We start from the raw sequence: 26,387 nt of genomic DNA on the forward strand, positions 1-26,387 counted from the left end.
TCCGAAGTATGACATTCCCATTATTCACCATTAAGAAATCATAGAATTTTTGCATAAATTATGCAAATTAGGACATCATTTGCATAATTAGTATCTGTTGATGTTCTGCCTGCCATAGGTTACATACATTACATGTATGAAAGTAGTATAATGTAAAACACTGTAATCATAGAATTTCTTCATTGATTATGCAAATAAAGTCCCCATTTGCATAATTTGCATTTGATAATGTACATCTCTCAGCTACCTACACACCAAAAATTATGAAAATATGTTGTTCCTAAGTATCTGGACTTATTGGCTTTTAAACATTTCGCCAGAAAGTGCCCTGCAGTTCCAAAACAAGCTGCTAGGGGGACCAAACTCACACCACTTATTCTTGACAGGAAAAGCAATCTGTCACCAAAACATCAAGACCATAGCATGTTCAGGACAAAAGACAAAAAAAACGGAAGTTCTGCTGCAGTACCAAGGTCATCCACCAGGAGGCCCATATTTGACCTTGACGTTTGTCTTCCTAAGACTAACCAACATACCAAATATCATCATAATCCATAAAGGCGTTCTGAAGTTATGCTGACCACAAAGTTGCGGAAACACAGACAGAAAGACACACACACATACATACATACATACAGACAGACACGCCAAAAGCAATACATTGTACCTCCATTTTTCATGGAGGTAACTAGCAGTGTCTGTGCCCTTTTGTTGACATGTAACAATACCGTATATATGCACAGGTTACAGGTTCTGTCAAACCCCAGTAGCCACTATAAACTGTGTAGATGCTTTTTAACTTGTCTAAACCTCACCTGAATGTCTCAGAGAGCAGAGACTCCACAGCTGTGTACTTGTCTGTTCCTCCCCGTACTTCCTTGTGAGAGTTCTGTTTTTAGTTTCCCCAGGCTGACTCGGGGGACTTTCCCATTACGTCATGCCTAATGTCAACAGTCTTTTGTATCCCCGCACAAAAGGCAACCTGGGGATGTTACATGATACGTATGTTTACACCATGGTTCAATAGGCTGTATTACACAGTCATTATTGTACATGGTGTTTTCTTTCAGCCAAACAGTTGAGCCAACTGCATGTGCCGGACACCAACCAATGCATTACAGCCAATATTGTGAAAAGTTTAAACTGTAATATTTCCAAGACAATGGATTGGACTTTGTTTAGCAGGGGTTAAAATACCCGGTCTCGCAGTCTCGCCGCGCAAGAAGTAATTTTTTCTGTGCGAGACTTATTCGGAAAGCCAGGTTGCCCGGGGCACAAGACATGTGGACCGGTTTGGACCGTACCGAAAAAAACGAAACGTCGGTGGACCGGTTTTTTTGACCGGAACAAAAAACCATAAGTTACTTGTTGTTACTGATGATCACTAATAGATACAAGGAAGCCAGCCAGGAAAATGAAAATCCAGCATTAAAATAAAAGAAAAGAAATTTACCTTAGTTTCCGTATCTCTCATTTTGCAACAATATTGTCCATATTTTCGTTACCGATAGTCATCTAGAAATCGTAAAAGAGAAATAACAGGCCGCGTTTGGTTCGAGCCGAAAATCAGTGATTTTAGACCACATGTTCACACTGTGCCGCTACTGCCGCACATTCAATTTTCACTCGAAATGAGAAATTAGTACCTAACAAAACGGACCATTAGGTTCCCAAGGCTGTATTACTCTTTTGTTCTTGTGGTCAACTTGTTTTCTTTGCTTGAATCGCGTGAAATACCCAGGAAAATACAAGGAAACTTCGGCAATCGGCTCGAATTTTGAGACGAGCGGCGGCCATCTTGGAATTTGTTGTTTATGCCTGCAATTTGGCGCAAACCGCTAGAGGGCGATGTGATTGGTTGGGAAGTTTAAACGAACTTGACCTTGAATTTTTTTTCGTTTATACGATAAAACTAGTCAAGATGTGAAACTCGGCCAAATTTTATTCCACAAATCCAAATGGTTGCTGAGATTTCGGCAACTTTGCACTTCGGCACCTGTCGTAGGGCTAGGTCCCGTACAAGGCCCTAATGACGGGCCATTTAATGGTCTTCTTATCAGGTCAAATTTACTATTCCGGCCGACTTTTTCTGGCTAGCGGGTATCATTGTTGTATCCTCTCACGTTCTGAGTGATTTGTAGTTAGTGTAAGCCGTTTTTACGGCAGAAAAGGGGGGGGGGGATACGCGTTCTTGGGCCAGTGGGGAACTCCCATTGTAAAGCATAGGGGACGGTCATAGTGGCCGTTGCCATGGCAACGGAGGTCTGACGGTGAAATAAACTGGTGTATTTTACTTGAACCGACGTCAGTACCAGATATACTAAGCAGATTTCACCGAATTTGACGCGGTTGATTAATTCCCGTGGGGGTTCAAGGCGGCACAACACAGTATTAGCCCTATGGGGATTTCTATAGTTAAGGACCCCAAAGTGACTCACTTCGACTCACGGAAAATCATACTAGGGTGCACAAGCAAGGTTCAGAATTTTGATATGTTTAATTTCAGGGTATAGTGTACAAAATATGTGAAAATGAGCTTAAATTTGCCGGCTAGTTCTCTTCTCGCGCCCTCTTTTATTAGCGCCACTGCGGAGGTCATGGAACTGCAGCCGACGCACAGTACTAGGCGGGACAAGTATCCAAGCGCAAATCTACGCCGACTCAACACGCACCATAATCCAACTTTTACAGTCTCAAAACTGACGTATTCCTCTAACATTTACCACAGGTTCTGTCTCGATGCCATGCACAAAACAATCTCTGCACCCTTCCCTAGTATTGTGTAGCACTACTTTGTGCCCGGACTACTTTTGACTACGGGGTTCGCCCATGAATACTGTGTTGTGCGGCCTTAATATCGGTTTTAGCCATAGAGGAGAGTAGAGGAGAAGTTTGATGATGATTAGAACGGATGAAATAGAATAAAATAAAATTAAAATAGGATGAAATAAAATAAAAATAAGTATGAAAAAATAAAAATAAATACAATGTATAAAAAAAAATTTAAAAAAAAATTGTATTGGTTACTATACATTTAGTATTTAGCAATGATCATTCAGCAAAAATTAAGTTGGTACTGATAGTCCGGTATCCAGAATCAGGTACAGGTACAGGTCCGGACCTGGACCTGATCCTCTGGACCTGGACCTGAAAGAACGGAACAGGAACCCACCCCTATGAAGGTAGCATTTTTGAATAAACGATGATGTTTGACAGCTGTTGTGTTTGCTACTTGATAAACAAACCTATTAATTGATAAAAAGAAAGGATAATGGATATTGGGTAGCAGATTTGAAGAATCCAGTTCCTTTGAAATGGGGCAACCTGAAATCCTGATGGGGCAACCTGGCTTTTGACCCAGGTTGCCGCCCGGGCAACCTGGCTGAAAAAAGTATTTTAACCCCTGTTTAGGAATTCCTTAATGTCATTCCATGACAAAGACTAGAGTTGTATACTGTCAAAAATTTGGTTAAGTCCTATCCCTTGCAGGGCTCGCAATACTGGGTGCTTGTGCACCTTAGTGCACCCAAAATTGGAGCTGTGCACCCAATTTTTTTCTGTGGGTGCACTGGTGCACCCAAATATTTTTGTACATAGTTTTGTACATATCAAATGAATAATAGTATACAGGATATTCTTGTCATCAAAGTATCCGAAAAATAATAGAATCTTTGTTGTTAATCAGTATTTTAACATTCGCTCTGCAATAAGTAAATTACGAATTAGTGCACACCCTCTCGAAATTGAGAGAGGGCGATATAAGAAGCCCCAAGTGTATGAACGAATTTGCAAACATTGTACGCTGAATACGGTGGAAGACGAAATTCGTTTTATCTCAAATTGTACCCTCTATAGCAATGAACGAAATGAACTCTTTGATGTAGTCTCCAAATTCTACCAAAACTTTCACACATATACAAATGAAAAGAAAACTACCCTCCTCTTAACATCCGAAAACCCACAAATTACAGAAAAAGTGGGATCCTTTGTCTTCCTCTGTCTTAAAAAAAGAAGTCAAACCCTGAGTAGTTTTAACTAGTAGTTTCTTAGTAGTTAGTAGTTCCATGTGTACTAATTATCTGTTTTTATACCAAATGTTTCTTCTGTTCATGCAATTAGCCCTTGGGCATGAATTTGCAATAAAACTTGTAATACATGTATTACCATGAAAGTTCATCTGTGTTGGTAGTAATCATAGTAAAAAGTTGAACTTTATTCCAACACACAGTTTACAGAGAGATCAAATTTTCAGCGACCACTGTCGCCTTCATCAGGATAATTAATGACCAATCACTTCACAACGTGATCTCGCAAGAGTTAGGGTTTACAAATGTGATCTCTCTGTAAACTGTGTGTTCAACATTTTACAATGATTCAGTGTTGTGAAATGTTGTTACAAAATGTTCATGTAAAGGAAACTACCAGCTAAAAATAATTTCCAAATGATCATTTTACAATCACTTCAACTCTACTTAATACAAAGTCATGTAACTCCACCTATTAACACCACTGAAAAATGGAAAAGAAAATGAAAAAGAAATTAGGCCTTCATAACGCCTGATGTATTTCAATTCTCTAGCACTACAGCAACTGTAGCAGTACAAATACCAAACACATGCGTACTTTAGTATGATTGTGTAATATGAGAAAGGAAATCATCTCAAACATTTCAACATCCTAACTTGTGACTTTGTTGTTTAAAGTTAAAATTTTGGTCGAACACAAGAAATTCTCTCACCTAGAGCTTTCGACCAGTCAGTCTGGTCTTCCTCAGTAGATTGACCAGTGAAGCTTGTCACGTGGCTTCTTTGAAGTGTGACGTCAACACTGGGTCAAAGGTATCTGGTAGATGATGTCGGCCCCCATCGCAGTTCAATAAAGGGTGATGGGCCCCGATTAGATGGCTATCACTCCTCTCAAGAAATAGGAAGACCAGAGTGACTGATCGAAAGCTCTAAGTGAGAGTAATTTTTTGTGTTGGACCAAGTTTTAAATTTAAACAATAATTGTAACTACCAACACAGATGAACTGATTGTGCCTGTGTTGAACACATGCAGGAACAACCAGTTGAGCACCCTCCCCACAGAGGTCGGGAACCTGCAGCAGCTGAGAGAGGTCACCATCAGTTTTAACAGGTCTGTATGTGTCAGCAGTTATTAAATTTAAACTGCCAACTTGACCTTAAGGTCAATCTGCAGGAACAAATCTCTATCCACCCCAGTTCCTGCAGCCCTGCTACATTTAACTTAACAACACACAAACACACACAGTGATATGTATGTAAACAATGGAACTAGAAAGGCAACATTTTTTGCATTTAAATTTAGTTACGATGTACCATATGATAGTGACAGAGGTCTAGTTCAGGTCATTGACCTTTAATTTCTTTGGAGAAGGAGAAGAAACTGAGCAGAAACAATATTATGTTTTCCTTCGATAAACTATATAAAAATTATGTACATTCCTGATTGCAGAAGCACTCTCATTTATAATTTTACTTATTTATAATCGAGTTCGAGTATAGCATAATTTATGTGTCTTTATTGTAAGAAATGATGTACATGTATGATAGAGACTTCTGATAAAAACTTTGTATCAGCTTCAACCTATGAGTAGGAACCAAGATCATACAACTGTAGATGGATTATTATTATCCATAAAGTAGATTAAGCTTCTTAGAACTTTGAATAAATGTTAGCACTAACAATTATGTATACCTTGCCATACATTATATCTGCTTTAACAGTTGTGCAATTAAGTTCTTATTTCTTTCTATATAATAAGTATATGATTATGGATGGTGCAAAAATTTAGTTTCTATATTTCCAGGTTTCAGGAGTTTCCGTCCGTCCTGTACTCTCTGGTTAAACTGGAGAACATCTTTGCCAACGACAATCACATCGCTGCCATCGACGTGTCGGGTCTGCTGCAGCTGCCGCAGCTGGCTACCCTGGACCTGCAGAACAACGACATCATGCAGGTGCCGCCGCAGCTGGGGAATGTCACCAGCCTCAGGTCTGGAGCAGCTGCATGGTTTTTCTGTGTTGTGCATAAGGCCACAAATTTTCACTAACCTTTTTTTTGTTTTCCTTGTACACAGAAATGGTATCTTGTAGCAAGAAAATTATTCTTTGAACAAGAAATTAAAGAATCCCCGTAGCAAGAAAATTCAAGAAACACATTGTGTTTCTAATAAGTTTTCTTGCTGTAGCAAAAAAAAACGATTCCTCCACAAGAAAATATTTCTTGAACTAATGGCTAACTATTCTTGAAGCAAGAAAACCGCTCTGTACACAAGAAAAGATTTCTTGTAGCAGAAAAAAAGTACTGTAAACTTTCTTAAAATTCTTGTTGGTGAGCATGATAGTAGAAATATTTTCTTTTCTTAAGAAAAAAGAAGAATAAAATTCTTTGTGTAAGAATCAACATACAAAATCTTTGAAGAATGTTTCTTGAATTTTCTTGAAAATCCCCCTGGTAAGAAAATATTTCTCAACATAAGAAAATAAGAAAAAACATTTTTGGTAGTGAAGTAATTTATGAATGACATCAGTGCACGCATTAATTTTTGCCTAATTTTGAAAAAAAAAAAATTTTGTTGTCAACATGCCATGCCAGAAGGTGGATGGCAGATAACTATGAAGAGAGGAGACAAGAAAAGGCTCTGATTTAAACATGTTTTGTTTCTCACTTTGATGCAGTGATATGTGATGCTGGTTGTGAATATGTGATGTTCCCACTGAATAAAAACCAATATTTTGTACAATGATTGAGTCAAAATTTTAAAATGTAGGAAAATGTAGGAACCTTGTTTTTTTTGGCCCGTCTTGATGAACTTTGAATCTAAAGTTTTGTTCTTTGTCTGTAGATCTCTTCAGCTGGGAGGGAATCCTTTCCGTAACCCTCGTCCCGCCATCCTGGCTAAAAGCACGGCAGACCTACTGGAGTATCTCCGCGGACGCATTCCTACGTAACAGCCTCGCCTTCGTGTGACAGAAATGTAGATTCACAGAGGGTATCTGGACGTTTCTCCGCCAGACATGTTCGAGGTTAGACGATTCGCGGTCACTTCCTGGACGATTCGCGGCCACTTCCTTCAAGATTCGCAGCCACCGTGCACACGCCATAAAGGCTGCTACAATCACTGCCTGTTGCTAAGATAACTTTTAAGGACTGTTGTATTTACGCAAAAAGGTTGTAGTCTCCACGATACACTTTAACCTCTTTTATTTCCATCTTATGACATTTTAAACTGTTTTCTAACATTATGTAACATACAACTTGTTTAAGTTGGAATATTACCTATTAGTAAGAAGGGATGAAAAAGTATACAAAACAATTTCATCACGCACATTATCAAAATATTAATACTATTAAAATTTACAGTCTTGATTTTTGCTGTCTAGAAATGCAACAAAACATGTTGACAGCGAATAATAAACGACCCAGAAGTGACCGCGAATCGTCTGGCCGCGAACCCGTCTGGCCGCGAAACGTCCAGAAACCTCACAGAGAAGTGGCATAGAAAACACACAGGACAGTATGCAATAGATTTCCTGCTTTCTGCTCGATGTCTGGGTGGAATATCATGAAGTTCTGTTCTGAGAACAGTCTAAAACTTCTTGACCTACACAAAGCATGCCTTGCTTTCTTTGTACACGTATCAATGATTATTGTTTCTTGTAACTACTGGTATGTGACTGTACCTGTAGGTAGTATGGAATGGTATTATCTTGTTGGGCAAATACTGGTGAGAGACGTTAGTTACATGAAGAGAAGTACATGTATCATCGGTGATTATGTTTGAGTATCGGACAAGGGACATGGCTGGATGTTGTATCTTTGGAAAAGCAAAACTTCCCACACATCAAATGGGTTCCTGACTTCGATTGCAGTTATTAGCCCACTGCTCCTACAAAAAGGCTATGGGATCTCTTTGTCAATATTTTGAATGTAGCAAAGTCCATCTCCAAAATTTTGAGGGAATGCATACTTTTGACTACATAGTATATGTGAATACGAGATATCGTACATGCACTAGTTTTTGATTTCAGAAATTCTGAAACAAATTTAATATTATAATAGTGATTGCTTCTGTTAAACAGAAATGCTAGTATAGTATAATCTGTGTCTAACTTTTTTTTCTTTTGACCGTGTGGAATATCATGTTGTTAAAGATAATCAAAATTATGATTTCCTCCACTTTGGTTGTTGGATTGTGCAGTACTGTAACCAAGTTAGGAAATGGTTATGGTTATTAATGTGGTTATGAATATGAGGAAATGCTAATTTGGAATGAATATGTTGGAATGAATCCTGAAATAAAGCCAGATTTTGAAAGCTGTCAGGCATGTGTAGCAATAATGAAGTTTTGTCCCACCTACAATTGTACATGCACCGTAAATTCATTTACATTAATTTGTGGTGGTTTTATTTTACAGTTAGAGGGAAAAAGAGATTTTGCAGTATTTGTGTAATCATACAAATAAGAAAAATAATGTATTTGCAGTGTCGTGAATTCACATGCAATAAAGAGGCCACTGGAAAAATTGACTTCAAATTTGTTTCAAGATTTTCAGTATTTGGTCAGTTCTAGAAATGTGATGATGTGGATGTGTGGATACTTGTTAAAGTAGTACACAGCATTTTGCAGTAAGGCCACAACAATTCACTTTCTGGGTTTAGGGACTTGCTGCATACTTTTCTGATTATTGTAGGTCACATGCACTATTTCGTATTTTGGCACAAACAGTTGCCTGTGTTTTTTTTCCATTTTGAATGAACGAATTGCATGAGTTTTAGAACTCATTGTGTAGAATGTTAACCGTAAGGCTTAACATGGTATGTTTAGTTGGTGGCTATCATGAATTTTTGTGTGTCTATCACAGGATGCCTATTTCTAATCTTTATTAAGCCCACCTGCTCCATTGTTTCTTTAGGCCACACCAATTTAATTTGTTGCTTCTCGGATCACCCTGTTCATTTCTTTTCTGACTTGCAAAAAGAAAATTTTTTTTGTTCTAAATTAACTGCAATAGGTTCAATGAAAGACATATTTTGGCCCCAACGGTTGAAGAAAGTCCTTTCTTCCTGGTTGTTAAAGTTTTTCAATGTAACAATTTTGTTTCATTAAAACTACAGTTTTAATTATAAACCAGCCTGGTATGTTCACTTCATGGCTCATATTGTAATATTTCCAGCTATCATGGGGTGCCTTGGCTTGGTTTTTTTTTTCGCAATGTCGCTCCATATTTTTTCTAAAGAAATATGAGAAACAACAAATTAAATTGGTGTTGCCTAACCATAAGGCTTAACCTGGTATGTTGAGTTTGTGGCTCCTGTAACAGTTACATTTGGGTCTACATGCATCACAGGATGCCTATTTCTATTAATCTTTATTAAGCCTAACCACTCCATTGTTTTTTCATGTGAACCAAGAAATTAAATTGGCGGGGCCAAGGCTTGAGAATACCTGACTGTACATGTCATGTTTGCGGTGTCTATCCATGAATTTTCCTGTACAACAATGTCCAATAATGGGATATCTGACGTAATCCCTTATACATTGTACATGTACCATCAAGCTGCTATTAATTGTTGTTTTGTCTGAGTGTTGGCTTAAGGTAGACAAAGTGCATTTATGAATTTTGTAAAAAAAAAGTGATTGCATGCCTTGTATGATAGTGATTTTGTCGTCATCATATTTGGTACATGTATCTTTAATTAGGAAATTGTGTGCGTTCGGACATGATAAGTTTAACAAACTGTTATCATGTTGATGAGAAGCTGTCATTATTCTGCAATGATGTGATGAAATAAAATAAACAGCTTGAATGTACATGTAGTTGCTGGTTCAAGACCTTCAGGTTTCCCCTATGTCCTGTGTCTGACCTTTTGGCCTGTCGATTTTCCCCCATCCATGTGCTGTCAACCTAAAAGAGGGGGACCAGTGTAAGCGCATGTGGGGAACGGCCACTTTGCATATCTTTGCATTTCTTTTTGGACTTATTACCTCCATGAAAAATGGAGGTATTGTTTTTGGCGTGTCTGTGTGTGTGTGTGTGTGTGTGTGTCTGTCTGTCTGTGTGTGTGTTTGTGCATGTTTCCGCACATTTCATAACGCCTTTATGGATTATGATGATATTTGGTATGTTGGTAAGTCTTAGGAAGACAAAGGTCAAGGTCAAATATGGGCCTCCTGGTGGATGACCTTGGTACTGCAGCAGAACTTCCGGTTTTTGTATCTTTTGTCCTGAACATGCTATGGTCTTGATGTTTTAGTGACAGATAGCTTTTTCTGTCAGGAATAAGTGGTGTGGGTTTGGTCTCCCTAGCAGCTTGTTCTGGAACTGCAGAGCACTTTCTGGCGAAATGTTTAAAAGCCAATAAATCCAGATAGGAACAACATATTTTCATAATTTCATAATTATGACCTAATTTGCATAATCAATGCGACAATTCTATGATTTCTTAATGGTGAATGATGGGAATGTCTCACTTGGGACATCTGTAAGTTAATCAAAAGTTAAAATCACGATGCATATATCATGTTAATGCAGAGGTCATTTGCATAATTAAAGAAGAACTTTACATATCAAGACCATATTTCATGGAGGTATTAAATCTCGGAACTCTTGTTTTTAGGTGAAATAGATCCTAACATTGCAAACCCTTGGTCAGTCTTATTAACCATTGTACGTACTGATCAGTACTACGTACTACTCATGAGCATGATAGTCCAAACATACGTGTGTATGACTTAGAATACTGCACTATACGTGTCACCTTTTTCAGACGGCATCTTCACCCAGTGGGAAGACATTCACGAGCCACGATTTGGGTTTGAGGATGGGAAGCTTGAGATTCTGGAACCGGGAAAATACTTCATCTACAGCCAGGTGAGCAAGATAAATAAGATAACTCTTACATCCAGAAATTAAAAAGTAAAAAAAAAAAATAGAAAGCCTACTTTTTTCATCACCGAATCCTTAAACGTACCCACATTCTGACAGACCTAACGAAACGTTATACACATGTATATTACATTGTAATTTCTAAGACTTCGCTGGGCTTTACTTCCATTGCTACTGACTTTCAATTCCATCCACATTGAACAGATAGAGTTTGCAGGGGACGAGAGAGACGCAGGCAGTCAATACTCCAAAAGAGTAGGCGAGGACCCGTACCTGACCTGTATGTTACCCTCCGCGCTACACGTGCTACACAGGCGGGGTGCTGGACCTCAAGTACAGGGCCAAAGTCTACATCTACGTGAAGACGAGCAAGAAGTGCAACATCGGCACGGATATGGCATGGACAGCACGTATTTTGGAGCCATGAAACTGTCTGCTAGTAACTAACTACACCTTTATGATTTCAGTCATTTAACAGAAAGCTCTATGTACATATAGTGTTAGAAATACAATCCAAAGAATTAAGATAGGTGTGACTATCTATTAGGGATAGACTGTTTTTTCCTATATCACTTTGTGAAGTGTAACATGATTGGTCAAATCTATGTAGACAATGCAAAGTATGCTATCAACACTGCCAAGTCGCTTACGTACAATATTGAATACTAGTAGTAACTAATTGCAACTTTATGAACCCGTAAAACAATCAATGTGCTTGCGTGTGATTGCCTTCATTTGCCACAGTGTTAGTTGTACCTAGATTGGTTACCTATTGTGTTTCCTTTCCACGTTGTAAATATCAACTTCTACACGTCGTATGGAAACTACTTTATGCCAGGGCACGTTTTTCTACATTTGTACGAAAATTAAATAAGCCATAACACTAATATCGTGATAGTTGAACCTAGCTGATCAGAAGATCAAAGTCAGAGAAAATCGTCGTAATAACTATACCTTTGACCACGATTGTAAATATTATTGGATGTTAAACAAATAAAGGAATGTTCTTCTTTATCACTGGGCGTCGGCGGCTGTCAAAAGCCGTACTTCGGACCCATATACATGACCTTTCATTCTATGTTTGCAGCACTGCACAGTTTCAGGGCCTTTTTGCTTCCGAATCAGTTCTAAAGACTTTTTCAGCTGATTTGATCCTTCAAAACAGCTAAGACACCAGTATGGGTAAATACAACGGCGACGCGACTTCCACGAATGAAGGGAGACGTGGTGACATAAGGCGTTTACAGGTAGTTCTGGCTGGCACTGTGTGCCTGTTCTCATGTTTTATCTTCGCCAACATTCTCGTGTACATTCACTTGACGGCGGCCATTGCAGACCTGTCGCGCAGACTCGGGGACGTCGAGGAAAGACAGGATTCACACCGATCTACAGTTGATCGTCACTGGCAAGCCGATATCGTCATAAATGTCGAAGTTATGACGTAATCTAACTTCGAACAGAGGGCCTGGGGTAGCGTACGAAGTACGAAGTTGTACGAAGTTATGACGTAATCTAACTTCGTATAGAGGGCCGGGGGTAGCGTACGAAGTACGAAGTTGTACGAAGTTATGACGTAATCTAATTTCGTACAGAGGGCCGGGGGTAGCGTACGAAGTACGAAGTTGTACGAAGTTATGACGTAATCTAACTTCGTACAGAGGGCCGGGGGTAGCGTACGAAGTACGAAGTTGTACGAAGTTATGACGTAATCTAACTTCGTACAGAGGGCCGGGGTTAGCTTAGCGACTTCCTGCTCCAGTCCGCCAGCTGGTGGGTCAAAGGTCAAGTTCACGAAGTTCATGGTCAGTTCAGCCCTCTCGGCGGCTTTTGTCCTCCGCGGTTCGGTCCAACCGTCCGGTCAGTTCTCCGGCCACCGAGATGACCTCCGCCGGTCTGCCGTACTCCAACACGTTGTCCGCGAACTGGACACAGCTCCTGGCCGAGACCAGGTCCATTTCAGCTGCCTCCATGGCGGCGTCCATCTGTTTCTCCCGAGCAGCGTTCATGGCGCGAAGCTGGCCGATTCTGTCGTTTCCCGCCTTCTCCGCGGCCTCGATGATCGCCTTGACTTGTTTTCTGACCTGTTCTTCTGTAACAGAGGCGGCGGCAGGAAATTTTGATTGGGGGGGGGGCAAGATTTCGGGCGCCGAAGACGTCCGTCAGTCAGCGAGCGCCGCAGGCGCGAGCCTGCTAGGGGGTCCGGGGGCATGCTCCCCCGGGAAATTTTGATCACAGTAAAGCCATAAGGTATTTCGAAGACTCATTAAATATGATGAAAGTTATTTATCGGGACAACCCGTTACATCCCGACATAGCAGAGATACTAAACAGCATTCGATTATGTAAAAAGGCCATATGTGTGTTTTAGTGTTAGAGTAAAGTCGTTAGGTATCACACATGGTAACAGTAACTACAACAAAACCACCTTAACAGGTGTTTATAAGTTGTGTGTAATTACATGATTGCTTATACCATAGTATATCTATTGTCAAGATGAGTGGGGAAATATCTGTATTTGCTCACAAATGCTGGCTGATTGGTTCATAACTTGAGATTGTGACCTCACGTGTACAAAACGTATATAAATGCAAGAAGTGGGCCATTAATCCAACCGTCTGCGCTCGATTTGTGGTTTATACCAGACTAAAAACGCGGGCTGTAGGAGAATAACTTGCCAGGGGAGATAGGCCACTATTTGTCCGACCTGAAAGCCGTTTCCAGAAGAGACCGACACGTCACGTGTGCACGAGGCACAGCTGTTTAACCAGAGCCACATCCGGGTCTCCACATCCACACGTTTCCCAGCTCTCTCCGGACCCGTACAACTGGTGACGGGGTTTCGCTGCCGGCATTTTGTTTGCCGCTGTGTTTAGTAACACCTGTCTGTGACAAACTGTCACCACGCTACGTTCCTCTTTCCTCACCTGTAACTCTACAGACTTGCTCATGACCAGTGCAGCTCTCATGTCCAGGAGGTACGAAACAGGTTCTCCCCACAACTGAGCAGGTAGGTAATAAATGTATTCTATGTATATGATGGTAGTAATAAACATTAAGTATATGATGGGGTTTTGCTGCTGGTTGTTTGTTTGCCGCTGTGTTTACCTGGCTGTGACAAACGTGACGTTCCTACATTGACGTTATTTAAGGACACACCTGTCCTCACCTGTAAGGTTAGGGTCCGGTCACAACCATCGTGCGATCGTCTATTGATTTTGTAGCTTTAAGCTTGATGATTTGTTTACAAAAAAAAAACAAAAACACGCCAAACCAGATGTAGTGCTGAAGATGGTCACCAGGGGCTAGTAGACTTAAGCTTCCATATCTTTTGGAACTTTTACATAGTTAGGATGCCAATATGCATACATGTACGTGCCTTATGATAATGGACCTCAAAGCTAAACATTAGAGTAAAACGGGTCAGACAGTTCGTGACCAACAACAAATGAAGTGGTTTTGACACCTGGTAAGGATGCCACCACAAAAATCATCACACAAAGCATACAACAACAGAAAATGTGAAACCAAGGCCAGGGGTCGTCCTAGGAAGACATGGATAGCGAGTGTGAAGGACACCCTGACTAGGCACGGCATAACTACAACAGCAGCCTCCAGACTAGCCGTCCTCTGCCAACTGGTTCTCCCCACAACTGAGCATGTAGGTAATACATGTATTCTATGTAAGATATGATGGTAGTATGACGGAAGTGGAAGGTTAAAGTAGATGCCTCAATCCTAGAAACCAGTGTGAGGGACATGAACTAAACATGTATTACATTTGCATCTAACACCGCAGCCTTCCTGACACGTTTACGAGTATTATCGATGTTATGGTGGGAGTACTGGACTTTTGTGCTTTATTATCGGCTGAGGGATGATGTAATGCTGACACCAGCAGAGGGATGTTTGCCCAGACCTGTGTTTGTTCGAGTCACGCGCATAAAGCCAACACAGGAAACGGGGAACAGTTTTACAGACGTTCTCTCATCGGAGGGTCGCATGTTGCGGGTGTGTGACGGAACTCCGTGAGGCGGACGAGAAGGGCAGGAGGTATGGACTAGCTCGGGCGGAGACAGGCTACCTCCGTGCCTTGGTGGACGCCATGGCCGACACGGACAGGTTGGCGGAAGTGGAGCTGCTAAAAACTTTGGGCGATGTGAACGTGGAGAAGAGAAGACTCGGGAAGGACGTGGGGAAAGTTCAACACAGCCTTGGCGCTTTATCTGGCTGCTATGGTGCGGTGTTACCATGAAGAACAGGCAGATGGTATAGAACACCGCTACTAGTACACAGAGAGGCTTTTACAAGGGGTGTCGTCACAGGGTAAGGAACAGCCAACTGAAGACAAGGAGACGACTACACCTGCAAAGGTAGCGGCAAAGTTTCAAGCCCTGGACAAGAGACGGGCTACCAGAGGAAACACAGGCTCTTTGCTGGTTGGATACGCACAGGTGATGGTAGAGGCAATAGTAAACGACAACAGCATGTTAGAAACAGAAGCGATCAAGAGTCTGGGTGACGTGTACCTGAAAAGAGGAACAGAAACTGGAGACACTAGAGACTTGACCAGAGCTACTGCTCTGTACAACAGGGCACTGGCGCGGTGTCACAACGTTCATGGAACAGTTGTCATTGTTCACCGCTTACTGCACACCGCAAAAACCAGACAAGACATCACCACAACAAGAAACAAGGTGAGAGAACTATTATATTTGATCTCTTTAGCATGACGGAACTCGCCAGTGCTGACTAGACTTCTGGTTTCGCCTCGGTTTGTTTATATCCATAAATATAAATCCTGTCATGCATTTGTTGATTTCGAAAATTATCGTGTCACGTGAGTGAACTATATTTACTTGTGCATGACGGAACTTGGTGATGACTAGACTTCCGGATTTCGACTCGGTTTGTTTATCTCCATAAATCCCGTCTTTATCATGCCACTTAAGGTCAAGAGCCGTTTCCGCTTAAATGACTTGTTAATTGACTTTTACCTCATGTTTGTGTGTACATCTTGACAATAGGATGGAATGTGTCTAACTTCGCTTTTGTGTTGAATAACCAAATAAATCATTACATTTTATATTCCCCTCAAAATACTCGGTATAGACTCCTTTATGTCCTTTTCTGGGTCATGTCATGTCGGTAACCTTTGACCATTGGTAAAGATCATTTATAGATTACACGACCACCTGTCAATCACATTCTACTTCCTATTGCTTCTCTCACAGAAGGCAACACGTACGAAACGGCAACAAGAAGTGAGAGGACGGAAGGGCCACTTCTCTGCCTTCTCAACTGCGCCCTCTAGCAACAGAACCACCAGTCAAGCTGACGACATGTTAGTGCCTGTTTTGTTTCCTTGTCTGATACATCTACTGTTGTTTGAAATAAAAAAAACTCATAAGATATGAATATGGGGCCATCTGATATTTTGTATACAAATATGATAAGAACAGGTTTGGTAAAAAAAAGGAGGTTAACGATCAAATAGGTAACATTGTGAAATATGGTCACATTAAATTTTAGTGTATTACATTAAATGTTGACATTGTTAAAACGCTAGCTACAAGTTGTACAGATTTATATTAGAATATCATTAAAATCTCGGTATAGTATAATTGCATATAATACGAATAAGTGCATTTATCGCGTTTGTTTCTTTGTTTAGCTCCTACCGCAGGTACATCCAGACGGCAGACCGTGACTTGGGAAACGGAGATCTGGACGCAGCAGAACAGAGCCTAGCAGCCGCCCTCAAGCTGCTTCACGGTTTGTTACGTTATACATTTTGCCACATGCAAACACCATCTAATTATAAGTGATAAGTTTTAATAGTCACTGAAAGAGCATTCGTTCCTCTATATGACGAAAGATTTTGTTATGTAAAAAAAACTAATGACTGATGAAATCATGAAGGTAGTTCACTCCAGACCTCAGTCACGGATTGCCATCCTATATGTAATCAAAGTACCAGGTAGAGTAGAATTGCACATGTTTGATTCGTTTTGATCACGTCTACTTACGGATCGCAGTGACCTGCGAAACAAAAATTATCCCAGGAACTAAGCTGAATATAACTGTGGTAATTTTTTGTCTTCGTCTCTTCTTCCCACCTACAGACCGCAGTAAACCCAACAAGGTTAAAGAAGCCGACTGTCTGTGCAGGTTGGGTGACGTCTACGTCGGGCGAGGCAAGCGGACAGGAGAAGGTAGGAAATTCACACAGGCAGCAGCTCTGTATAACGCCTCCATGGCCAGAACAGATGGAGACAAACAAAACATGGCAACGAAACTGCAAGAAACAGAAAGACAGTTTCTTAGAAACACCTGTAACCTTGACTGTGAACCGTGTCCGTATAGCTGCGCGTTAGATCACTTAAAAGAACTGGACAACTCGCGCGCCCGTGCAAAATCTCAGCTCGAAACAATTCATCAGGAACACAACCCTTATCAGTATGATGAAGACGATCCCGTCGTGAGAGAGGTAGAGACCAAACGAGCTGAAGCAATCAAGAACTTGTTCAAGAGCATCACAGTTGGAAGACGAGAGTTTATCCAAGTACTGACAGATGAATGCATCGCCAAACTCGGACCTCCTCCCTGTAAGTACGCTTTCATCGGGTTAGGGTCACAGGCCACAGAACTGGTGACGCCGTACTCCGACCTGGAGTTCGCCATTCTGATTGAAGACGGGAATGATGATGATGATGACACACGGAGGTACTTCCTCAATCTCACGCACCACTTACATCTAAAAGTCATCAACCTTGGGGAAACCATCCTCCCAGCCATGGCCATCCCGTCACTCAACGACTTTCTCTCAGAAGACCCAGAGAAAGACTGGTTCTTTGACTGCGTCACACCTCGCGGCTTCGCCTTCGATGGCTTCATGCCATGGGCTTCTAAGACTCCGTTTGGAAGAGACGAGACCAAAAGCAAACCTCCCGTTAGTCTCATCCAAACTCCTGCCACGTTGGCGGAATATCAGCATCTGCACATCGCCCAGGCGGAAGGCTATCATCTGTCAGACATCCTCAGACGGGTGACCTACCTATCAGGGGACGAGTCTTTGGTAGATGAGTATACAGGCATTGTCACCAAATGTGTAGACAGTTCTCCTGTACTGTCACGGTTGTCAGCAATGCTAATACTGAAGGATAATATTGGACAAATAGAAAAGGTTCAACCACCGGGACAGCTTCTAGATGTGAAGAAAGACATCTACCGTTTTCCCAGCGTGGCCGTTGATGTGTTGAGTATTTTCTGTGGTATCACGATCCCCAGTGTGTGGGGAATGATAGAAGAGTTACACAAGACACAGCGGATCAGTCAGGAAGACGCCCACCACTTGACTGTACTGATCAGCATCTCAGCGGAGCTACGGTTAAGAACGTACATTTCCAACGGAGGACAGAAGGACAGGCTGTCTCCTCTCACAGAGATGAAAGTCGAACTGGACAAACATGACGTAGATGGCACCGTCGTTGAGTCAGTTTTCTATCTACCGGACTCTAGAATGTTGTTCAGGTACTACTATACAGACATTCCCTTAAAACGATGCATTGCGGATATCGTCGCAAAGGAAAATCCGACGACAAAAATGTTCCCAACAGCCATCTTTGACACCTCATCTCTAACAAAGGGCAGAATAACACGAAAGCTGTTGCAGTTAGACGCATCCAGACGTCACTTGGAGGCAGCTCTGGAAGAGGCGGCCGGTGACGAAGAAAAGCAGTTAGAAATACTTTGTGAACTCGGCAATGTCTACCTCATGCATGGAGAATATGAGATAGCCAAGGGATACTTTGAACGGGCACTTTGCGTTGGAAATACTATTTTTGGAGATAACAAAATACGTCCCGTATTTGCCAAATTACTTGGAAACATTGGGACATGTTGGCATGACCTTGGTGATCAAAGGAAAGCCATCAGTTATCACGAACAGTCACTGAAGATGATGAAAGCTATCTATGGCGAAACAGCGCCACATCCCGACGTTGCTTCATCACTAAATAACATTGGGAACTGTTGGAATGACTTTGGCGATCTGAGAAAAGCTATTAGTTATTACGAACAGTCCCTGAAGATGACGAAAGCTATCTATGGCAAAACAACGCCACATCCCGACATAGCTGGTTCACTAAACAATATTGGTAACTGTTGGAATAAGCTTGGCGATCAGAAGAAAGCTATCGGTTATTACAAACAGTCACTGACGATGAGAAAAGCTATCTACGGCGACACAGCTGAACATCCCGGCATTGCTTCATCACTAAACAACATTGGTAGCTGTTGGAATGACCTTGGCGATCAGAGGAAAGCTATCAGTTATTACGAAGAGTCACTGACGATGAGGAAAGCCATCTATGGCGAAATTACACCACATCCCGACATTGCTTCATCAATAAACAACATCGGGAACTGTTGGAATAAGCTTGGCGATCAGAGGAAAGCTATCAGTTATTACAAACAGTCACTAAAGATGATGAAAGCTATCTATGGGGAAAAAACGCCACATCCCGACATTGCTTCATCAATAAACAACATCGGGAACTGTTGGAATAAGCTTGGCGATCAGAGGAAAGCTATCAGTTATCACGAACAGTCACTGAAGATGAGGAAAACTATCTATGGCGAAACAACGCCACATCCCGACATTGCTTCATCACTGAACAGCATTGGGAACTGTTGGAGGGACCTTGGCGAGCCGAGGAAAGCAATCAGTTATCACGAGCAGTCAATTAAGATGACAAACGCAATCTATGGCAAAACAACGCCACATCCCGACACTGCTGGATCACTAAACAACATTGGAAACTGTTGGAATGACCTTGGTGATCAGAAGAAAGCTATCAGTTATTACGGACAGTCACTGAAGATGATGAAGGCTATCTATGGTGAAACAACGCCACATCCCGACATTGCTTCATCACTAAACAACATTGGGACATGTTGGAGTCACCTTGGTGACCAGAAGAAAGCTATCAGTTATTACGGACAGTCACTGAAGATGAGGAAATCTATTTATGGTGAAACAACGCCACATCCCGACATTGCTTCATCACTAAACAACATTGGGAACTATTGGAGGGACGTTGGCGATCAGAGAAAAGCTATCAGGTATTTCAAAAAGTCACTGAAGATGAAGAAAGCTATTTATGGCGAAACAGCGCCACATGCTGACATTGCTACATCACTAAACAACATTGGGGTGTGTTGGAATGACCTTGGCGATCAGTGTAAATCTATCAGTTATTTCGAACAGTCACTGAGAATGACGAAAGCTATCTATGGCGAAACAACGCCACATCCCGACATTGCGTCATCACTTAACAACATTGGGAACTGTTGGAGAGACCTTGGCGATCAGAGGAAAGCTATCAGTTATCACGAACAGTCACTGAAGATGATGAAAGCTGTCTACGGCGAAATTAAACAACGCCACATCCTGACATTGCTTAATCACTAAACAACATTGGGTAGTTGGAGTCACCTTGGCGATCAGAGTAAAGCTATCAGTTATCACGAACAGTCATTGCAGATGAGGAAAGCTATCTATGATGAAACAGCGCCACATCCCGACATGTGGTACGCCACGAAGAGATGGCCGCCAAAGTGCTTCTCTGGCAACCGGAAGTAAAAAGAAAGAGGGGACGACCGTGCCTAACGCTTAAGAAACTGATCGAGGAGGAGGTCGGCCTACGGGATGAGGAACTTCTGTCCGCCATGCGCGACAGAGTCGTGTGGAGTGACATTGTTAATGGCACCTCAAAAGAGGACGACCTGAACTGAACTTCATCACTAAACAACATTGGGAACTGTTTTAATGAGCATGGTGATCAGAGAAAAGCTATCAATTATTACAGTCACTGAAGATGAAGAAAGCTATGTATGGCGAAACAACGCCTCATCCCGATATTGCTTCATCACTGTATTGGGTTGTGTTGGAGCGACCTTGGTGATCAGAGAAAAGCTATCAGTTATTACGAACAGTCACTAAAGATGATGAAAGCTATCTATGGCGAAACATCGCCGCATCCTACGATTGCTTTATCACTAAACAACATTGGGACATGTTGGACTGACCTTGGTGATCAGAGGAAATCTATCAGTTATTACGAACAGTCACTAAAGACGATGAAAGCTATCTATGGCGAAACATCGCCGCATCCTACGATTGCTTTATGACTTAACAACGTTGGGACATGTTGGAAAAAACTTGGAGACTACAGTAAAGCCATGAGGTATTACGAAGAGTCATTGAGCATGATGAAAGTTATCTACAGGAACGACCCGGCACATCCCAATATAGCAATAGTACTAAATAACATTAGATCATGTGAAAATGCCCTCCGCGATTAGAGTAAAGTCGTTAGTTATCACACATGGTAACAGTAACTACAACAGAACCACCTTAACAGGTGTTTATAAGTTGTGTGTAATGACATGATTGCTTATACCTTAGTATATCTATTGTCAAGATGAGTGGGGAAATATCTGTATTTGCTCACAAATGCTGGCTGATTGGTTCATAACTCGTGACCTCACGTGTACAAAACGTATATAAATGCAAGAAGTGGGCCACTAATCCAACCGTCTGCGCTCGATTTGTAGTTTATACCAGACCAAACAAACTCAATTCACTACATTTTACCTCATGAGCTTACCATGTCCATTTTTGTTCTTATTTTATTACTATAACTAGAGGTCGGAGATCACATGTCTTCGTCAGAGGTACATCGTTCTAGAGAAATTAACATGCGTATTCTTCACTCTTTTTAATAATCAATTTGGTCTAAAGAACAAAAGAATCTCTGTACTATTTTTATGGTACAGAACACCCTGAAACGGTTTGCCGCAGATTATACAGATGCGTCGTCACCCATGTTAGCCCCCCCTCCTCATAAATTATGCAAATGAGGTCCTGATTTGAATACATTATGTTTAATGATGTTCAGCCTCACTGAACTTTCAAATCCCACAAGTATGAAATTCCAGGCAGTTATCATTACATAATTATAAAATTTTCTCATTAATTATGCAAATTAAGTCTTCATTTACATGATTAATATCTGCCTGTGTTTCTCAATTACCAATGTCACAAGCTTCAATAGTCCTATCATCGAATGCAGCTGATTAATAGAATTTATCCATAAATTATGCAAATTACATCCATATTTGCATAATTATCACATAATTATATCAGGCATCATGAAAGCTACCTACATACCAAAAATCACGACGATCCGTCAACCGGTTCTTGAGTTATCCTCTTTTGAATATTTTCAAACAGATAGCCCTGTAGTTCCATCGCAAGCCGCTAGGGGGCCCAAACTCATGTCACTTGTTCCCCAGCACAAGAGCTACCTACCATCTAAATTTCGTCACCCTAGCATGTCTAGATCATGAGATATCAAAACCGGAAGTTCAGCTGCAGTACCATAACAAGTTGCTAGGGGGCCCAAAATTTAATCAGTTCCACGTCTCATAAACACCTACCCACCTACCAAGTATCAAGACAATCCATTTTAGCCTTCTTGAGTTATCGTGCTGACACACACACACACACACACACACACACACACACAGAGAGAGAGAGAGAGAGAGAGAGAGAGACACGAACGCCTACGAAAACATAACCTTCTTGGCGAAGGTAATAAGAGAAGATGTTATAAAGGAAAGAATCAGAACAGGGTGACTACTTTTGTTTTGTTTTTATGACAAATAGAAGACTTGTTTCTTGTGTTCTTTTTGTCCTAACATTTGTACTTCTACAGTTAGTATATTTCAAATCTAGGCATCTCGTTTTTCGGCCCTTCGTGTTTTTATTGCGCGCTTGCCTCAAATTTAGGTAATTAGATTTGTAAAGGTCTCCAGTGGACGTCATCCATAGCAATTACTTGGTGTGGCCGTAGAAAATAACTGACATATGTCCAACCTATCCTCCCCCTGCTGAAGTTATAATACAATCCCTCAATGTAACGTCATTTGATCCCATCCCATTATGGGGTTCCCGGCTATATCCAGCTGTCGGCTGTCTCCAAGCAGATGTAGGTGGGGGATTTCTAAACACAAAAGGTCCTATTACGGGGACATAACGACCTCCACGACTCTCATCTTTCAACTCAATGTTGGAGACCACCACAGTAACATGCCTATCAAAATTTATTAACTTCCATCCACACATACAAAAGTTATCATTCAGTGGCGTCGGGTAGTGTAGTGATTAGAGCAATCGACTGTGAACCGGGAGACCCGGGTTCGATTCCGAGTCGTACCCGGTACATGTCTGAACATGCGCCCCGACGTTGTGCCCTTGGGAAAGGCACTTTACACGAATATCCTCACTCCACCCAGGTGTGAATGGGTACCTAACTTCGGTTGGGGAAAGTCGTATTGAGGTCACCTTGTGGCGCCGAATGGCAGCCGCACAGACCCTTGCGACTGTGTGTATCATTTGTATTATTTGAATGTTGTAATTGTTGTGATTTGTATTGATTATTATGTGATACCCTGCATCAATTCAGCCGTAAGGCTGCGACTGCACGGGTACTGTTTGGACAATAAAAAACCATTATTATTATTTATTATTATTATTATTATCCTGCTCACAAGAAAAATTAACAAAATGCCCCCTGTAGTCACAACGAAACCCCCCACGAAGCTCAGTAACGAACTTAACCTTGGACCCGACAATAGTAAGCACCACACCAAGAATTATAATCAACATTTTACAAATACTTGAGTTATCTTGCTAACAAGCCACAAACACAAAAGGTGAAGTAACGTGACGCACGGACCCCCACGAAGCCGAAACTTGTACTTGACTTTGGCCGCAACAGCGGTAATCTGCCTGCCAAAAATCATGGACGTCGAAATATGCCATCCAGAGTTATATCTTAAAATCCGCAGTTCCCCACACTCCGGCGAGACAATTTCATAGTCCTTCTGACGAAGACAATTAGTAAACGTCGAACAACACATAAAAGCAGCATTGTGTGAAATACCATGTTACAAACACATGATATTGATTCAACCAATGCGGAAAGCATTGTTTCATTCCAATTCAAATATTAGAAAAACACAAATCAGTATCTATATCTATTGAATGTTGCTACCTTTTTTAAAAAAATCTTTTCCCACTGTTTATTCAAATCATGAAAACAAGTACAGGTACAAGTACATATACATACACAGCTACTTTTAACAACTTTTACAGCCATATCCCCAAAATACACGGACCAATCACAAAGACAGAAACTAAGAAATGATGTCTAAATCACTTAGACACAACAGGTCTTTAGACTGCCCAAGATATCACAGATGAAGTTTCTTGACATTATTGTAGACTGAAGCTTTTAAATCTCCATGTACAATAAAGGTTTGTTTAATTCATACCCTATTAAAGCCCGTATAAATACCCATGTTAAACATGTTCACTTAAAGAGTCCTAGGGAGACATTAATTTCAGATATTTTCAGATTTCAGTAATGTGATGAATACCATTTCATGGACATGTTGCTACCTCATAACTCACATAATGGGGATAGTTATCATTCAAGAGACCTGCGGCTAAAAAGATTTTACCATCGATGAAGCGTCTCATCTCCTTAACCTTCGAAATATGTGATCTTAAGCTAGTGAAAGATAGGGTAGGCCTGACATAGTAATTTATCATTATCATTTTCAAGTCTATTCCACGACCGCCGGAATAAAGGGTTATTTTGTATTGTAGAAAATATGTAGAAAACATCTACGTCAGACAGATGATAGCCTCACGTGTATTCGTGGCGTCGGGTGGTGTAGTGGTTAGAGCAATCGACTATGAACCGGGGAGACCCGGGTTCGATTCCGAGTCGTACCCGGCATGATGTCTGAACATGCGCCCCGACGTTGTGCCCTTGGGAAAGGCCCTTGGGAAAGGCACTTTACACGACTTTCCTCAGTCCACCCAGGTGTGAATGGGTACCTAACTTCGGTTGGGGAAAGTCGTATTGAGGTCACCTGGTGGCGCCGAATGGCAGCCGCACAGACCCTTGCGACAGTTCCACAAAAAATAATCGTGGGGGGGCTCCCCCCCCTAAGAACTCGCGAACGGTAGGTCGTATGACCATCAAATTTTCAGAGAATGGTGTACTAGTAAAAATTTATCATATCTGCAATTTATATGTCGTTATGACGTAATATGACGTCATTATGACGTCATTAATGTGATTTTATTGGCCAAAACCGTCTAAATAGGTTTTTCCCTGAAAACTAAATGGTATTCGAAAGTGTTTGACAGAATATTATGGTGTACTAAGTCTTATGTTGCCCATAGCAACACCGGTGACGTCATAAAATGACGCCATGCATATTTAAGATATCCGCCATCTTGGATCATCAATCTTGAATTTTCAAAAAGTTTTTTTAATGATAAAGCCTAAAATACATTGTAAACATACTAAAGACCTTCATTTAAACCTTTTTTGGAAAAAGAAATGGAAGTATTGAAGAAATTTTAATGAAAATAACCTGTATATACTAGTACCTGTTCTAATGATATGGTCAGCCATCTTGGATTTTGGCCAATGACGTCATCAAATTAGCATAAATTATGCATATTTAATGATAAAATTTACATAAAATTATATGGGATGTTATTAATGTTAGAAACCATGAGTAACTTGACATAAAACCCATAAAATTCTATTGTTGAAACAAAAAGTACTAAATTTAGCAAAACATGCCTGTCAGAAACACAAAAAATTATTATCTTATTCCAATGATAGAGAATTGTTGCCAACAATATTCTAGGAAAAGTCACCAAGTTTAGCCGTTCTACGGCTAGCCGTTCAGACACTAGGTGACATCAAAGTTGCCGCGGGCACTTTTAGCCCCCCCCGCCGGTCTAGGTAGGGTTAAAACAAATATTTGTATTCTACAGCAGGACCAAAGGGTTTGCGGTCGGTACAGCCGACATGGCTTCAGCATGCCCAAGACGAGGTAGAGTCCCAAGACGTATACGGGTCGTCAATATCCAGTACCCAAGGCGTGTAACACCCGACCTGGCACACCAATGGCTGTAATGTTAACAACAACCGTAGATCTGATAGTGTAACTGGCTCACATAAGCTTATAAGCATTGATAGGGATGCTTGGATGTAAAAAGTTGTTACTTATGGCTATCTTGCTTGAAACGCTTATTTTGTGTGTTCAATTAGACTCTAGAATCGAGTCAAGATCCTGTGTCAAGGAAGCATCTGTGTGTATGTTTTTTTAAGGACTATGTATTAATAGATATAAAATTGTGAATATTTTATAATCAGATAAATACTAGTATATCTGGCAACACTGTTTGTGGGATCGTGTGGTGTAATGACAGAGCGTTCCGCTCGCAACCAAGAGGTCCCGAGTTTGAATCCTGCCATGCGACCGATTTTTTACCCCTGGGAAAGGCATTTTACACAAATTTCCTCACTTAACGCTGG

The 26,387-nt window shown here is 41.1% G+C and overlaps 1 protein-coding gene and 1 pseudogene across 1 annotated transcript in view; both read left to right on the forward strand.

Moving 5' to 3' along the window:
* The window catches only part of LOC109468113 (leucine-rich repeat-containing protein 40-like), a 36,210-nt gene extending 29,114 nt beyond the window's left edge, over positions 1–7,096 (forward strand). Inside the window, exons 13-15 of the mRNA XM_019766358.1 lie at positions 5,059–5,136; positions 5,831–6,016; positions 6,870–7,096. Of these exons, the coding sequence (XP_019621917.1) occupies positions 5,059–5,136; positions 5,831–6,016; positions 6,870–6,975 (370 nt within the window). The 3' untranslated portion in view covers positions 6,976–7,096. The remainder of the gene's footprint in view (positions 1–5,058; positions 5,137–5,830; positions 6,017–6,869) is intronic.
* Positions 7,097–14,913: 7,817 nt separating this feature from the next.
* On the forward strand, positions 14,914–21,424 carry LOC109468114 (annotated as a pseudogene).
* The last annotated feature ends 4,963 nt before the right edge of the window (positions 21,425–26,387 follow it).

The sequence above is a fragment of the Branchiostoma belcheri genome, unplaced genomic scaffold (assembly GCF_001625305.1).
Source record: "Branchiostoma belcheri isolate BF01 breed outbred unplaced genomic scaffold, Haploidv18h27 scaffold192, whole genome shotgun sequence".
Classification (NCBI taxonomy): Eukaryota; Metazoa; Chordata; class Leptocardii; order Amphioxiformes; family Branchiostomatidae; genus Branchiostoma; species Branchiostoma belcheri.